At 43.2% G+C, this 18639-nt stretch overlaps 1 protein-coding gene across 1 annotated transcript in view; it reads right to left on the minus strand.

The window, feature by feature from the left end:
- Positions 1-18278, minus strand: part of CEP41 (centrosomal protein 41) — a 67133-nt gene extending 48855 nt beyond the window's left edge. Inside the window, exon 1 of the mRNA XM_073619427.1 lies at positions 18108-18278. Within this exon, the coding sequence (XP_073475528.1) occupies positions 18108-18140 (33 nt within the window). The 5' untranslated portion in view covers positions 18141-18278. The remainder of the gene's footprint in view (positions 1-18107) is intronic.
- Positions 18279-18639: the final 361 nt, after the last annotated feature.

Below are 18639 nucleotides of genomic sequence, written 5' to 3' on the forward strand. Positions count from 1 at the left end.
GTGCATCATATTTAGAAGAGGCTTACTTCTGGGACGACAGCAATGCAGACCGATTTAATGCAGTGTGCAGCGTATGGGCTGAGCACCGATGGCTGACCCCCCCACCCCTTTAACCTCTGCAGCAATGCTGGCAGCACTCATAAGTCTGTTTTCTAAAAACAACTTCTTTGGTCAACCATGGCAAGGCCTGTTCCGAGTGGAACCTGTCCTGTTAAACCACTGTATGGTCTTGGCCAACGTACTGCAGCTCAGTTTCAGGGTCTTGGCAATCTTCTTATAGCCTAGGCCATCTTTATGTAGAGCAACAAATTCTTTTTTTCAGATCCTCAGAGTTCTTTGCCATGAGGTGCCATATTGAACTTCCAGTGACCAGTATGAGAGAGTGAGAGAGATAACACCAAATTTACACACCTGAGACCTTGTAACTATAACGAGTCACATGACAAAGGGGAAGGAAAATGGTTAATTGGACCCAGTGTGGACATTTTCACTTAGGGGTGTACTCACTTTTGTTGCCAGCGTTTTAGACATTAATGGCTGTGTGTTGAGTTATTTTGAGTGGACAGCAAATTTACACTGTTATGCAAGCTGTACACGCACTACTTTACATCGTAGCAAAAAGTGTCATTTCTTCAGTATTGTCACATGAAAAGAAATAATAAAATATTTACAAAAAAATGTGAGGGGTGTACTCACTTTTGTGAGATACTGTATGTGAAAAATGTCAGAATTGGCCCAGTTTGGAAGTGGTTAAAGTGGAACTACACTGTATCTGAGCAGCACAAAGCAAAAACTTTAATTTAGGTTTAATATTCAAAGCAAACTCCCCCTTTCATCCATGTCTCCATACTTTATTTTGCTGAGAAATCACCTTGAAAAACACCCCCCTACCTACATAAGGTTTACTTTAACACAATACTTATTTTATTATTGGTTTGAAAAAATGTTTTTTTTTCACGCGCTGGATACAATTCACACTTTAGTGTACCAGCTGACAACCTCATTAACCTCATTCTCCGACAGAAAATGTGCGATAGGACCTTGTTGTCCGAAATTCCGACCATGCGTGGGCTCCATCACACATTTTCCATCGAATTTTCAGACACACAAAGATTGAGAGCTTGCTATAAAGTTTTCAGACAACAAAATCCGATCGTGTGTACACAAATCCGACGCACAAAGTGCCACGCATGCTCAGAATAAGTTAAGAGACGAAAGCTATTGGCTACTGCCCCATTTATAGTCCCGGCGTACGTGTTTTATGTCACCGCGTTCAGAATGATCGGATTTTCCAACAACTTTGTGGGACCGTGTGTATGCAAGACAAGTTTGAGCCCCGCCGCGGCACCGGCGTTACTACTGTGGGCACCCGACTGACAGCTTGCGGCTTCACAGCCGGGTGCGCACTCCGCGAGTCGCGGTGCAATCTTCTGGAACCTTCAGAAGATTGGAGGGAGGGGCTGCCTAGGGGGAGAGGAGTCACCACCTAGGCGGCCCGAGTGGAAGTGGGAGCTGGGTACCTGTCAAGACCAGGTACCCATTTCTCACCCCCCCCCCCCCAAAAAAAAAAAAAAAAAAAAAAAAACACCACGACATGCCAAATGTGGTATGTCAGGAACTCCAGCCAGGGACCAGAGAAGAGGAGGAAACAGGGCTGCTCTGTGCAAAACCATTTCACAGAGAAGGCAAGTATAACATGTTTGTTGGTTTAATAGAAAAAAAATAAATAAATAAATCAAACAAGACTTTACAAATCACTTTAGAAAAAAAAAAACAAAAAAAAAAAAAAATTTAAAACTTGTTTGTACACTGCATGCATATAACATACGCGATAACGTGACATTTCTAGAGTACAAATGTACTCTATTGGTCGCCCCTGCTCAATGAGTCGTTTATGCACTGCTGGCGCATGTGTGGACTGGTCTCAGAAGTCATTTATTAAGTCACAACTTACTGAAGGCCAGTCAATCTGTGCATGCGTTGCTGGCGCATGCATGACTCATTCAGGGTCGACATATAAACAATAATAGTGAATTAGCAGCGGAGATGTCAATGACTGCACATTATTACGGCGATAGTAAACCGTTGACATTTTTAAACATTTTTTTTTTTATTATTGAAAACTGCAAGGCAACTGCACAGTATGATGATGGAATAAAAATGCTGAGCACCCCTGTGTAAATTGTGTGCGTCATCTCAGGGAGTCTGATTAGCCCTCCCAGTTCTTATCCTGAACTACAGAACAATGCTATGTTGCAAAGATGGGGGGCGGGGGGGGTGACTTGGTAGTTTAGCAAAAGACAACTGTGCAAGACTGCCACCATTCAGTACACAAAAATGCTACACAACAACAACAGGCACTTGCGTAGATTTATTGCATTTTTTTTGCCCTGACATACATTAAGTAGTAAACACAGATTCTCATGTCTTCACAATGTTAGATTTTTTTTTTTTGCACAGACTATTACAATGTTTTGCTTTGTTGTGGGCCCAACTATGGAACTGTGGGTTAACTAATTCTGAGTCTGATTTGTATTCAATGCAGTTCTCATAGAAGCTGGAACAAATGTGTTATCAGTAGGGATGAGCCGAACACCCCACGGTTCAGTTCGCAGCAGAACATACGATCAGGCAAAGAATTTGTTCAAACATGTGAACACCGTTAAAGTCTATGGGAAACGAACATGAAAAAACAAAAAACAAAACAAGTGTTAATTTTAAGGGTTAATGTGCAAGTTATTGTCATAAAAAGTGTTTGGGGACCCGGGTCCTGCCCCAGGGGACATGTATCAATGCAAAAAAAAAAAAGTTTTAAATACTTTTTTTTCCAGGAGCAGTGTTTTTATTAATGCTTAAAGTGAAACAATAAAAGTGAAATATTCCTTTAAATTTCGTACCTGGGGGGTGTCTATAGTATGCCCGTAAAGTAACGCATGTTTCCTGTGTTTAGAACAGTCTGAGAGCAAAATGACATTTCTAAAGGAAAAAAAGTCAAATCAAAGTTAAAGTAAAAAAAAAGTCAAAGTTAAATTAAAGTAAAAAAAAAGTCAAATCAAAAGTGCTAATTTTAAAGGCTTACATGCATGGTATTGTCATAAAAAGTGTTTGGGGACCCGGGTCCTGCCCCAGGGGACATGTATCAATGCAAAAAAAAAGTTTTAAAAATGGCCGTTTTTTCAGGAGCAGTGATTTTAAATAACACTTAAAGTGAAACAATAAAAGTGAAATATTCCTTTAAGTTTCGTACCTGGGGGGGTGTCTATAGTATGCCTGTAAAGTGGAACATTTTTCCCGTGTTTAGAACAGTCCCTGCACAAAATTACATTTCTAAAAGGGGTAAAAAAAAAAAAAAAAAAAAAGTCATTTAAAAGTACTTGCGGCTATAATGAATTGTCGGGTCTGGCAATACAGATAAAAGTCATTGAAAAAAATGGCATGGGATCCCCCCAGTCCATTACCAGGCCCTTTGGGTCTGGGATGAATATTAACGGGAACCCCGAACCAAAAAAAAAAAAAAAAAAAAATTCCATACCAGGCCTTTCAGGTCTGCTATTGATATTAAGGGGAGCCCTGCGCCATATTTTTTTTTTTTTTTTTTTAATGGCGTAGGGGTCCCTCTCAAAATCCATACCAGACCTTTAAGGTCTGGTATGGATTTTAAGGTGAACCCCGTGCCAAAATTAAAAATGGCTTTGCGCCCCCCCCCCCCCCCAAAAAAGTCCATACCAGACCCTTATCCGAGCACGCAACTTGGCAGGCCACAGAAAAAGAGGGGGGCACGAGAGAGCGCCCCCCCTCCTGAACTGTATCAGGCCACATGCCCTCAACATGGGGAGGGTGCTTTGGGGTAGTCCGGTGTATGTGGGGGTGGACTTATCGGAATCTGGAAGCCCCCTTTAACAAGAGGACCCCCAGATCCCAGCCCCCCCGTTTGAAATGGTAATGGGTACATTGTACCCCTACCATTTCACAAAAACTGTCAGAATGTTAAAAAAAAAAAAAAAAAAACAAAAAAAAAAAACAAACAACCACAAGACACAGCTTGGAAACAAGTCCTTTAGTAAAAAATAAAATAAAAAGTCCCACAAAGTCCATTCATCTTCTCTCGCACCGCCGACGGACCGAAAAAAAAAAAATAAAAAAGGATCCGCCTCCATGGGAGGCACCCGCCGTATGACGCGTCCTCGCAGGTGACAGTTCTTTTATAACTGAGGGCGGGGCCACACGGTGAAGTACCCGGGTGACCCCGCCCCCTCTGACGCACAGGGAATTCCCAATGGCTTCCTCGTGGCATCAGAGGGGGGTGGGGCCACCCGGGCATGTCACCGTGTGGCTCCGCTCCCCCAGGTTGCATGAAGGGTCTGGTATGGATTTTGAGGGGGACCCCTACACCATTTTTTTTTTTTTAATTTGGCGGAGGGTTCCCCTTAATATCCATACCAGACCTGAAGTGCCTGGTATGGAATTTGGGGGGACCCCCAAGCAATTTTTTTTTTTAGTTTTGGTTAGGGGTTCCTCTTAATATTCATACCAGATCCAAAGGGCCTGGTAATGGACTGGGGGGATCCCATGCAGTTTTTTTCAATGACTTATCTGTATTGCCGGACCCGAAAATTCATTATAGCCGCGAGTACTTTTAAATTACTTTTTTCCCCCTTTAGAAATGTCATTTTGTGTAGGGACTGTTCTAAACACGGGAAAAAATGTTTACAGGCATACTATAGACACCCCCCCCCCCCCCCCGGTATGAAATTTAAAGGAATATTTCACTTTTATTGTTTCACTTTAAGCATTAAATTCACTGCTCCCCAAAGAAAAAAAAAAAACGGCCATTTTTAAAACTTTTTTTTTGCATTGATACATGTCCCCTGGGGCAGGACCCAGGTACCCAAAACACTTTTTATGACAACACCAAGCATATAAGCCTTTAAAATTATCACTTTTGATTTCTCCCATAGACTTTTAAAGGGTGTTCCACGGCTTTCGAATTTGCTGCGAACACCCCAAATTGTTCGCTATTCGGTGGACACCCAATGTTTGAGTCGAACTTACGTTTGGCTCAAACATCAGGCTCATCCCTAGTTATCAGCCAGCAGTTGACACAACAGCAACAGTCAGAACTCAGGAGACCTTTAATCTCTAACTTCTAGCGCCAGGAAAGCTACATAAGAGGTTAAATATAAAATTAGAGGTTGACCGATATATCGGCCAATATTTGGCGTTTTTTTACTTAATTGGCATCGGCTGCTTGCAAATGACTTCTGTAATAGAAGTCAATGCAAGTTGCCTGAAGTTTTCTGTGGAGAGATGTCTCTCCTCCTCTGGGCAGCCTGCCAAGTCTGATAAGAAGAAACATTGTATCTCTTCTTGGTTTTTTTATCACTGAGCTGAACTTTGTGTGGAGAAGCTCTCAGTTTAACCATTTAAAAACACTAGATCTTTTCTGACATTTGTTGCTTACAAGTAAAAATCCTGTATTTTCTGCTAGAAAATCACTTAGAACACCCAATATATATAATCAGAGACCCTAGGGCATAAAATAGCAGTTGTTGCAATATTTTATGTCACACGGTATTTGCGCAGCGGTCTTTCAAACGCAATAAAAAAAAAAAAAAAAAAAAACTAAAAGCAGTAAAGTTAGCCCATTTTTTTTCGTCCAAAAGTTTTGATTACCTGTTTTTGTGTATTTAATATTTAAGATAGTTTTGTTTTTTTTTTTTTGTTTTTTTTGTTATCTAAATTATACAAGTGAACTGATTGGAGGTTTGTTTTGTTTAATAAATGTTTAAAATGTAAAAAATGTTCTGTATCACTTATTACTTAAGGTTGCTTTCACACTGGAGCGGGCAGGCGTTGACAGTAAAAACGCTGCTAGTTTTAGCGGTGCTTTACGATCATTTTAGCGGCGCTATCCGGCTGCTAGTGGAGCGCTTATAACCCAGCTAGCAGCCGAGGAAGGGGTTAAATGCTTGAATCTCCGTTGCTGAAACGCTTTACAGGCACTTCGACAGCGGTGCGCATTCATTTCAATGGGCAGGAGTGGTGGAGCAGTGGTATACACCGCTCCAATGATGCTCGGGCTTTCACACCGAGACTGCAGGGGAGCCATTTTACAGGCACCCTTTTTAGCCCAAAAGCGCCTGAAAAATGCCCCAGTGTGAAAGGGGTCTAACTGTTAGATTTTATGAGATGAAGGGGGGGGGGGGGGGGGGGGGGGGACTGACTATCAGAAAAACATATATATGGACTAAAATTTTTGGGACTTTTAGTCTTTACCTTTTTCTCACTTGTAAATTTTATAATCTTGCCATATTACTAGCGCTGCATCTATTTTGAATATATGTAATTAGCAGGATAGGCATTGTCTAAATTCAGATGACCTATAACCCCAACTTATACTCCGTCAGACAGTAAATAAAAAAAGGGGCATGTGACATTCACTCAAGTGAGATTCAAAAGCATTCAACCCATTTACAAAAAAGATGAATGTGCACTAAGCAAATGCAAATTTAAAAAAAAAAAAAAAAAAAAAAAAAAAAAAAAAAGGGCCTAAAGGCAAATCTGCCCACAGGAGCTCTCCATGGTACCAAAGCAATGTTTATACTGTCTCAGCCTTTGTCACCTTTTTTTTTTTTAGATTTTTTTAGATCAAGGGAACTTCTTGAGTGCCCAAATTGAGCTTAAAGTGATTGTAAAGGTTCCTAAAAAAACATGTTATAGCCTCTTCCTATGGTGGCACACATGCAGGCTCAATCCCGAGCGGCATAAAGAACTTTTAACCTGTCATATGGGTTTGCTTACTTTAAACTAATTAATGGCAGATAGTTGGTTAAGAGTCTGATGGAAGACACTCTCGGCCAGAGCCGTGTCAAGGACTCAGACCTGGATACCCCAAATTGGCAAGTCAATTTGATTTTTGAATGGTCAGGATCCAAAAACTGCTGACCATCTGGACAGCCAAATCCACATTGTCCAACAGGGCCCATGCTGACCGTACGCTCAACAAGAGGCTGTATAAATATTCCACAGAAGAGATGCCATGAGAAATGGGAAAGTCTATGTGGTCTTATGGGCCCTAAATGACCAAAGACTGGAAAGTACACTGGTAGAAGCAACAAGCTGATCCTCTAGTTTCAGAGTGGTGCATACCACATGAATAGGAGCCAAAATGGTCTCTGTTAACTTTGGAGTAATACCAGTGGACTGGGACTCCAGGGGTAAACTCATCATGATAAACTGCAGAGACTCAGTCTCTGTGGCTGAGGGCCCAGATGTCACCAAGGCCACAGGTCAGTGGGAGAAAGCACAGGAGAGTACTTGTGGTCAGAGTCAGCAAATAACTGGGTGGTTTGGGCTATGAAGTGTAGCATGACTGTAGTAAAAACCTTGGCCAAAAGGGTAGAGGAACCCCCCCCACACCTGACAGAGATAAAGTGGACTGCAATGGAGGAACAGACTCAAGGAGCAGAAGGCAACACGATCCAGAATGCAGATATAGGATCAAGTGGCACACTGCAAACAACCCCAGAGTTAGTAGTGTGTGAGCTGGGGGAACCCATTACAATGGGACTATTCCCCGGTGTCTAGAATCAGACATGTTGCAACCGCGTAGCAGAAAGGACAACTTAAGGCTCAAGATATGAGGCAAGGCCTCTGGTACTCATGAAATACAGACAACTGGTAGCAGGTGATGGTCAGGTGGCTGGAGGCGGCAGCAGGAAGAGATCAAATGTCAACGTGGTGCTTTACAAGCAAAAACAGTAGCACGGACATGCTTCCTCAATGCTGTATGGTGCGAAAGAATGCGTGCAAAACTCCACCCAGTGATACATAGTTACATACATAGTAGGTGAGGTTGAAAAAAGACACAAGTCCATCAAGTCCAACCTATGTGTGTGATTATGTGTCAGTATTACATTACATATCCCTGTATATTGCGGTCATTCAGGTGATTATCTAATAGTTTCTTGAAGCTATCAATGCTCCCCGCTGAGACCACCGCCTGTGGAAGGGAATTCCACATCCTTGCCGCTCTTACAGTAAAGAACCCTCTACGTAGTTTAAGGTTAAACCCCTTTTCTTCTAATTGTAATGAGTGGCCACGAGTCTTATTAAACTCTCTTCTGCGAAAAAGTTTTATCCCTATTGTGGGGTCACCAGTACAGTATTTGTAAATTGAAATCATATCCCCTCTCAAGCGTCTCTTCTCCAGAGAGAATAAGTTCAGTGCTCGCAACCTTTCCTCATAACTAAGATCCTCCAGACCCTTTATTAGCTTTGTTGCCCTTCTTTGTACTCGCTCCATTTCCAGTACGTCCTCCTGAGGACTGGTGCCCAGAACTGGACAGCATACTCCAGTGCGGGCGGACCAGAGTCTTGTAGAGCGGGAGAATTATCGTTTTATCTCTGCAGTTGATCCCCCTTTTAATGCATGCCAATATTCTGTTTGCTTTATTAGCAGCAGCTTGGCATTGCATGCCATTGCTGAGCCTATCATCCACTAGGACCCCCAAGTCCTTTTCCATCCTAGATTCCCCCAGAGGTTCTCCCCCCAGTGTATAGATTGCATTCATATTTTTGACACCCAAATGCATTATTTTACATTTTCTACATTGAACCTCATTTGCCATGTAGTCGCCCACCCCATTAATTTGTTCAGGTCTTTTTGCAAGATTTCCACATCCTGCGGAGAAGTTATTGCCCTGCTTAGCTTAGTATCGTCTGCAAATACAGAGATGGAACTGTTTATCCCATCCTCCAGGTCGTTTATGAACAAATTAAATAGGATTGGTCCCACAGCACAGAACCCTGGGGGACCCCACTACCCACCCCTGACCATTCTGAGTACTCCCCATTTATCACCACCCTCTGAACACGCCCTTGTAGCCAGTTTTCAATCCATGTACTCACCCTATGGTCCATGCCAACGCACCTTATTTTGTACAGTAAACGTTTATGGGGAACTGTGTCAAATGCTTTTGCAAAATCCAGATACACCACGTCTACGGGCCTTCCTTTATCTAGATGGCAACTCACCTCCTCATAGAAGGTTAATAGATTGGTTTGGCAAGAACGATTCTTCATGAATCCATGCTGATTACTGCTAATGATATCATTCTTATTACTAAATCTTGTATATAGTCCCTTATCATCCCCTCCAAGAGTTTACATACTATGATGTTAGGCTAACTGGTCTGTAATTCCCAGGGATGTTTTTTGGGCCCTTTTTAAATATTGGTGCTACATTGGCTTTTCTCCAATCAGCTGGTACCATTCCAGTCAATATACTGTCTGTAAAAGATGAACGTTAACACTCGGTCCAACAACGTTAACCCCTTCTGCAGTTGAAATCAGCATGGACCGGGGACTTTTTAAAAGGGCCCAGCAACTTATGCACTTGGGGTATGTCCTGATGCTTGGCCCTAATGGTTTACTCAGAAAATGAGTCAGTCTTGGCGAGGGCTGATTAAATGCTAATGTGGAAAGTACCCTAGGTGGAGAGCCCAGGTGACTGAAGGTCACTTCCAGGCTATTTGCCCATCGTCCAGTCTAGTGGGATCAGGAGACGACACTGCAAAGATCAAAGAACTGCAATGGATAGCTGCGATCCAGAAGGCACGCTCTGATAGCGATGTAGAAAATAGTCTTGATTGAGAGGAAAAAAAAAAAAAAAATATATATATATCTTGAAGAGTGAAAAATAAAATGTACTAGCAAAAATAGGTTAGTCTTCAAAATAGAGACAGATTGTCTCCTAATCTGTTCATCAGACCCACATAAACATGCAGCAGCAATGCCGGTCTGTAATACCAGTAAATGAAATGGATGATGAGAATCAACCTCACCCACTTTCTATGATGATATACAACAAACACTACATCTTAACCCGGCCATAGACAGTTCAAATCTCAGCCGGATCAGCAGGAACCAGCCAAGATTTTAACCGTTAATAAGCAGGCTGAATGTAGCCAAGTTAATCAATCAATTTTGGTACAACCAGCCTGTTGGATTTTACATGCGATTATCGCTAGCAGCTGTTATAGCCTCTTGCAATATTCACTGTGTTCTCCTGGCGGAGACAGCTTCCCCACCAGGAGAACACAATGGCTCCATCGGACGGATTCCCATCAACACTGGCTGTGTTGATGGGGGAATTTGAGCCTTAGGTCCGGTTCACACTGGTGCGACATACGCTCCGACTTTGGGAGCACGAGGTGTATAAATCAATGGTTCCCTACGAGAGCCGTCTTAACTGGTCCGACATATGTCGGTCCGACTTCGAGAAAGGCTCCTGTACTGTACTGGCACGATTTAAGCCCACTGATTTGAATGCAAGTCGCATCCAAGTTGAATCATCATCTTAACTGATCCGACTTGCATCGGACGGCGCTTGTGACATCATCGTGTACATCCAGGAAGCAGAAAGCGAGCCGCTGGGGACACAGGCCCAAGGATCTGCAGATGTTTTAATGATCCGGGAAGTTTTTATCTTACCCATACAAGCGATTCACCTGTGTGTACCAAAAATAGTGCATCTGTAAACGCGAGTTGTTTAATTTGTTTTCTTCAAAGTTCGTTTTTAAACGGTAAACACTATGTCCAGTTCTTTCCTACACTTATGACATCTACTTATGAGGAATGCCATTTGAGAGTTTGGGAGCCCTTGCCCTGATAGGGGTAATTAATCCAACAATCTGCCGTTCCTCTAAGGGAAAGGCGCCATTGGATCCTATTGTGAGTCTTTCTGTGGAGGTGAGTGCATAGGGTGACTGGTGGAGGGTACAGTGGTGTGCATAGTCACTGTAATTTGGATTATCACCTTTCGATACCATAAACACTTGCACTAAGAAGAGATCACTTACAGATTGGAATTGATGAACTAATAGATCAAATTTGCCACCTTATCAACTGCTTTATATATGGACTTGTTTCCAAATAATTTTTATTGCACAGGTCACTGATTTTTATGAGTTATTGATTTACATACATACACTTTTTTTGTCATTTTACTTTATATGTGGGAACACAGTGTTTGCGTTCAGCAGCACCTCTCTAATATAGGCACATAAGATTACACATAGTAGCGCAGAAGTCACTTTTATTTTAATGTATAATTTGGTCCTTTTAGATCAGGGGTGTCCGACCTTTTGAGGAGCGAGGGCCATGTAAGCGACTTGGTAACCAGTCAAGGGCCACAATGAGCAGAGCAGGCCGATGACAGATCTGTGTCTGCTCTGCATTAGCAGAGCGGACATGGCCCACTCTACTATATGGATCCTCCAATTCAATCCGCTCAGATTTTTAAGCAGATTAGATTGCAGGTAGGCGGGTGTAAACAGACACAAGTCTGTTTACATTTGCCACTCCAGAAAGGTGAATGGAGGGTCTAATTGGGTCGGAGCGATTGCGTGAAAGGGGTCCAGGGTTCCTTTCACACTGATGCAATGTGGTTTACCTACACTGCAGGTACAACGCAGCGCACCTGTGGCTTTCCTGCAGGTTACTGTAGCTGCACTTTGCCATAGACTGCAGGTGTAGTGCACTTTCTGAGAGCGCACCAAACCCGCAGGTAATAACAGAAGTCTATGGCTGAGTGCAGGTAACCCGCAGGTGCGCTGCACTGCACTGCACTTGCGGATCAGTTTGAAAGCAGCCTAGTAACCACTGCAGAACAGAGAAGTCCATATATACATTGTGATTTTAGTATTAAAAACTTACTTTTAATAACAGTCTTCCATTCAGGTATTGCCGGCTGTTGCTGTCCTAGGCAGAGTGCATTTGGTACCACTCCACCTGTAACAGGAGGCGATACAGGAAACATCGGCTCATGCAGCTCTGCTCGGCAGCTGTTGGCTGCCTCTATGGCCAGTTTCATGCACAACACTAATGCTCTGGGATGGCGGGTCGGGAACCCGCCATCTGGGCTTGCCAACCAGCCATCCCAGAGCAGGAGGTCGTGGGCCACAACTGAAGGCTCCGCGGCCACTGGTTGGGCACCCCTGTTTTAAATCAAAGGGATGAACTTCAGTCTGTAAATGGGGGCAGTTTATCCACTTAAGAACCAAGCCTTTTTTGACACTTGTTGCTTACAATTTAAAAATTAGTGTTTTTTGCAAGAAAATGACCCGCAAACAAACACACATACAGTATCTCACAATAGTGAGTACAACCCTCACATTTTTGTAAATATTTTATTATATATCTTTTCATGTGACAACACTGAAGAAATGACACTTTGCTACAATGTAAAGTAGTGAGTGTACAGCTTGTATAACAGTGTAAATTTGCTGTCCCCTCAAAAAAAATTCAACACACAGCCATTATTGTCTAAACCGCTGGCAACAAAAGCGAGTACACCCCTAAGTGAAAATACCCAAATTGGGCGTAATTAGCCAGTTTCCCTCCCTGACGTCATGTGACTCCTTAGTGTTAAATTTGGTGTTATCTCTCTCACTATCTCATACTGGTCACTGGAAGTTCAACATGGCACCTCATGGCAAAGAACTCTCTGAGGATCTGCAAAAAAGAATTGTTGCTCTACATAAAGATGGCCTAGGCTATGAGAAGATGCCAAGACCCTGAAACTGAGCTGCAGCATGGTGGCCAAGACCATACAGTGGTTTAACAGGACAGGTTCCACTCAGAACAGGCCTCCCCATGGTCGACCAAAGAAGTGGAGTGCACAGTCTCAATGTCATATCCAGAGGTTGTCTTTAGGAAATTGATGTATGAGTGCTGCCAGAATTGCTGCAGAGGTTGATGGGGTGGGGGGTGGGGGGGGTCAGCCTGTCAGTGCTCAGACCATACGCCGCAGCAAATCGGTCTGCATGGTTGTCATCCCAGAAGGAAGCCTCTTCTAAAGATGATGCACAAGAAAGCCTGCAAACAGTTTGCTGAAGACAAGCAGACTAAGGACATGGATTACTGGAACCATGTTCTGTGGTCTGATGAGACCAAGATAAACTTATTTAGTTCAGATGGTGTCAAGCACGTTTGGCGGCAACCAGGTCAAGAGTACAATGACAAGTGTGTATTGCCTACAGTCAAGCATGGTGGTGGGAGTTTCATGGTCTGGGGCTGCATGAGTGCTGCCAGCACTAGGGAGCTACAGTTCATTGAGGGAACCATGAATGCCAACATGTACTGTGACATACTGAAGCAGAGCATGATCCCCCCCTCCCTTCGGAGACTGGGCCGCAGGGCAGTATTCCAACATGAGAATGACCCCAATCACACCTCCAAGATGACCACTGCCTTGATAAAGAAGCTGAGGGCAAAGGTGATGAACTGGCCAAGCATGTCTCCAGACCTAAACCCTATTTGAGTATATGTGGGGCATCCCCAAATGGAAGGTGGAGGAGCGCAAGGTCTCTAACATCCAACAGCTCTGTGATGTCATCATGGAGGAGTGGAAGAGGACTCCGGTGGCAACCTGTGAAGCTCTGGTGAACTCTATGCCCAAGAAGGTTAAAGGCAGTGCTGGAAAATAATGGTGTCCACAAAAAATATTGACACTTTGAGCCCAATTTGGACATTTTCACTTAGGGGTGTACTCACTTTTGTTGCCAACGGTTTAGACATTAATGACTGTGTGTTGAGTTATTCTGAGGGGACAGCAAATTTACACTGTTATACAAGCTGTACACTCACTACTTTTCATTGTAGCAAAGTGTCATTTCTTCAGTGTTGTGAGGAGTGTACTCACTTTTGTGAGATACTGTGTATTTATTAATCAATTTTCTTCTATTTTTTAGTAGAGACCCTAGAGAATAAAATGACGGTTGTTGCAATATTTTATGTCACAGTGTATTTGCGCAGCTGTCTTTCAAATGCACTTTTTTGGTAAAAAAATACTTTAATGAATAAAAAAAAAACAAAAACAAAAACAAAAAAAAAAAAACACTAAAAACAGTAAATTTAGCCCAATTTTATTGTATTATGTGAAAGATGATGTTACGCCAACAATTGTGAGAGAATTGTTATCTTTATTCTAAGCAAAAAAGTGATTCTCATTTTATCCAGAATCCTGCAGCTCTGCATTACACACACACGTTACTCTGCCTTATCTATAGTTAATTGATCACCTGTCTGCTTGTAGCACTCAGTAAGCATTCACGTAGGGCACAGATCTCTCATTATATACAGTCTATATATGAACACACACCTAGGGCACAGATCTCTCATTATATACAGTCTATATATGAACACACACATGTAGGGCACAGATCTCATTATATACAGTCTATATGTAGCACTAACTCTCAGTGGAGCTGCTGGTTTAAAGCGGGCTGTTACCTTCACTCTCGATACCTCTGTTTCACCGCGCACCGGGTCTAGGGTCCCGTTGAGTTTACCTCTGGACGATGTAGGCACCAAACACTTGAGTAGATTTTTCCAATGCTTTATTGAACAAACCATAAAGGAAGTAGCAGGAAAGAGGCAGAAGGAAAGTTGCACGGAAGCTCAAATACCTTTCCTTAGTATTCTTTAGGACATACTCTGGAACTTGAACACTTGCGGTTGAATGCACTCCCCTTGTGGGACTCAATCTTTGCCCGCCTGGATAGGCCTCTCTCACTTGCCTAGCATCCAGTACGCAGCACGAACAAAAGTCTCTTCCACAGACTTGTTTGGAATAAAACCCGTACGATCCTCTGCCACAGGATGTATTGGTTTGCAATGAATGTCAGACACAGTACTTGAACCTTTAAGTAGAGGTCGACCGATATATCGGCCAGCCGATATTTGGCTTTTTTTACTTAATGGGCATCGGCTGATTGTGCTGATAAAAAAAAGCTGATTATAACTTCAGCGGGACTTGCAAATGACTTCTGTAATAGAAGTCAATGCAAGTTGTCTGAAAGTTATCTGTGGAGAGGATTCTCTCCTCCCTGGGCAGCCTGCCAAGTCTGATAAGAAGAAACATTGTATCTTTTCAGGTTCTTTTATCAATGAGCTGAACTCTGTGTGTAGAAGTTCTCAGTTTAACCATTTAAAGACTAAATCTTTTCTGACACTTGTTGCTTACAAGTTAAAATCCGTATTTTTTGCTAGAAAATTACTTAGAGTTCCCAAACATTATATATATTTTTTTAGCAGAGAATCTAAAGAATAAAATGGCGATTGTTGCAATATTTTTTATCGCACGGTATTTGTGCAGCGGTGTTTTAAACGCAAATTTTTGGAAAAGGGACACTTTCATGAATTTAAAAAAATCCAAACAGTAAAGTTAGCCCAATTTTTTTGTATAATGTGAAAGATGATGTTACGCCGAGTAAATAGATACCAAACATGTCACCCTTTATAATTGCACACACTCGTGGAATGGCGACAAACTACGGTACCTATGAATTTCCATAGGCGACGCTTTAAAAATTTTTTACGGTTACCAGGTTTGAGTTACAGAGGAGGTCTAGGGCTAGAATTATTGCCCTCGCTCTGATGATCGATGCGATACCTCACATGTGTGGTTTGAACACCGTTTACATATGCGGGCGCGACTTCCGTATGCGTTTTCTTCGCTGCGCAAGCTCGCGGGGACAGGGGCACTTTAAAAAAAAAAAAAAAAATTATTTTATTTATTTTTTTACTTTATAAATTGTGTTTAAAAATTTTTTTTTTTTTTTTTTTTTTTTTTTTACTTTTATTGCTGTCACAAGGAATGTAAACATCCCTTGTGACAGTAATAGGTACTCTTTATGGAGGGATGGGGGGTCTAAAAGACCCCCCATCCCTCCTTTACACTTCAAAGTATTCAGATCGCCGAAAACGGCGATTCTGAATACTGTGTACTTTTTTAAATTCGGCGCCATTGGCAGCCGAGTAAACGGGAAGTGACGTCATGACGTCGCTTCCGCGTTTACAACGAAAGGCTGGAACGAAGCCGCTCACAGCTTCGTTCCAGCCCGCCCCCAGCCGCCGAAGGTACCCGATTGGACACCGGGCCTCCCGATCGCACGGGAGGCCCGGTAACAGCGGCGGGAGGCGGCGGGGGGTGATGTCCCCTCCCGATCCTCCGGTATAACAACCATCGGCCACTGCGATTTCTAAATATCGGCATCGGCCAGAGAAAAACCCATATCGGTCGACCTCTACCTTTAAGCCAACCGGGCAGTACTATGCAGTAAGACTACTTCAGGATACATCCTCCAACCGGGTCACCGGGCCCCTCTCCAGACCAGCACTCTGCGTGATCCTTCCATGACGGGTCCTCCCCTGGGATCTTCTCGGTTGTCCAGCTTCTTCACTCTGGATAGACAGCTCAGGACCGTTCCTCTGCTGCTGTGGTAGGCCCCAGACAGGCTTCTGGGCCCACCCACATGCCGCAGCTACGTGGGCCTCCGGAACGAAGGACCATGAGGTGGTACACCTAAAGCATACCTGTCGGCCAGGAGGGCCAGCAGGTGGCTGAAAACGTACCCCTAAACATGGCGTCTGTCCCATAAATACCCTCTCCCAGAATGCAACTCGGAGGACCACCTCTACCGAGTTATCTCCGGGACAGAGGAACACTCATACGCTTCAACACATTGCTTTCCAACACCAGCCGATGGCGACAACGACACCCACCGGCACAATGTGGAACGACATGCAACCCAGCCAAGCTGGAACAGAGGCAAATCTAACTTCCTCTAAAAAGTAACCCACAAGATTTACCTATCAGCGGTAGATTGAAAAATCTACCAGTGCTACATATATATGAACACACACATGTAGAGCACGGATCTCTCATTATATACAGTCTATATATGAACACACACCTAGGTCACAGATCTCTCATTATATACAGTCTATATATGAACACACACCTAGGGCACAGATCTCTCATTATATACAGTCTATATATGAACACACACATGTAGAGCACGGATCTCTCATTATATACAGTCTATATATGAACACACACACACACACGTAGGGCACAGATCTCTCATTATATACAGTCTATATATGAACACACACCTAGGTCACAGATCTCTCATTATATACAGTCTATATATGAACACACACCTAGGGCACAGATCTCTCATTATATACAGTCTATATATGAACACACACATGTAGAGCACGGATCTCTCATTATATACAGTCTATATATGAACACACACACACACACACACGTAGGGCACAGATCTCTCATTATATACAGTCTATATATGAACACACACCTAGGTCACAGATCTCTCATTATATACAGTCTATATATGAACACACACCTAGGGCACAGATCTCTCATTATATACAGTCTATATATGAACACACACATGTAGAGCACGGATCTCTCATTATATACAGTCTATATATGAACACACACACACGTAGGGCACAGATCTCTCATATACAGTCTATATATGAACACACACATGTAGAGCACGGATCTCTCATTATATACAGTCTATATATGAACACACACCTAGGGCACAGATCTCTCATTATATACAGTCTATATATGAACACACACACACACACACGTAGGGCACAGATCTCTCATATACAGTCTATATATGAACACACACACACACACACACACACACACACACACGTAGGGCGCAGGTCTATATATGAACACACACACGTAGGGCACAGATCTCTCATATACACAGTCTATATATGAACACACACACACACACACACACACACACACACACACACACACACACACATATATATCTCTCATATACACAGTCTATATATGAACGAACACACACACACACACACACACACGTAGGGCGCAGGTCTATATATGAACACACACACGTAGGGCACAGATCTCTCATATACACAGTCTATATATGAACGAACACACACATCTCATTATATACACAGTCTATATATGAACACACACACATGTAGGGCACAGATCTCTCACATACACAGTCTATATATGAACACACACACACACATGTAGGGCACAGATCTCTCATATACACAGTCTATATATGAACACACACACACACATGTAGCTCTGCCTATGCTCTCAGTCATCCAGTGAAATGAGCCATTCATACAAGTAACAGAACCCTATAACAGCGGTAAAGCCTGTGTATACATTATGTGTCCTTCTTCGCCATAGCAGACCTAGAAGCCCCCATTAGTGTCAGTCTCACCTCCGGGTCCCCGATGTGCCTCCTGGCAGACATAACTAGACCACAAGCCGCTCAACAGCTCCAATCTCCAGCAATCTCTCGGCCTCCCTCTCTCTGCCGCCTCTGGTTTACCACTCTTCTACAACCCGTCTGACCATTGGCTCCGTGTTCTCTTACAGCCAGTGAATATCAACCTTCCTACGTAAGTAGGCGTGGCTTGCACGGCTAGTGACAGTTCGCTGTAGTTGCTAAGTGACGGAGACGCCGTGGTCTGCCGGCTTTTGTGGTCCGGCCTGTTCCCGCCTGTCCGCCCGGGGGCTGGTTAGTGATGCTCGGGTTGCATTTTCCCGCATCGGCTGATCCCTGATCAGAGTCCATTGTTCTGTACAGAGACATAGCCGAGCAGCGTTCCTTCACTCTGTTCTCTAGAATAGCAAAGGTGGCGAGCAGCAACGTACAATCACAATGTCACAAGTCATCAAATCAATATCTTCTTTCACCTACCTGATCACAGTATTATGGAATCCGATACAGTTGAAAAACGATGCCAACC

This window comes from Aquarana catesbeiana, linkage group LG03, assembly GCF_042186555.1.
Source record: "Aquarana catesbeiana isolate 2022-GZ linkage group LG03, ASM4218655v1, whole genome shotgun sequence".
Taxonomy (NCBI): Eukaryota; Metazoa; Chordata; class Amphibia; order Anura; family Ranidae; genus Aquarana; species Aquarana catesbeiana.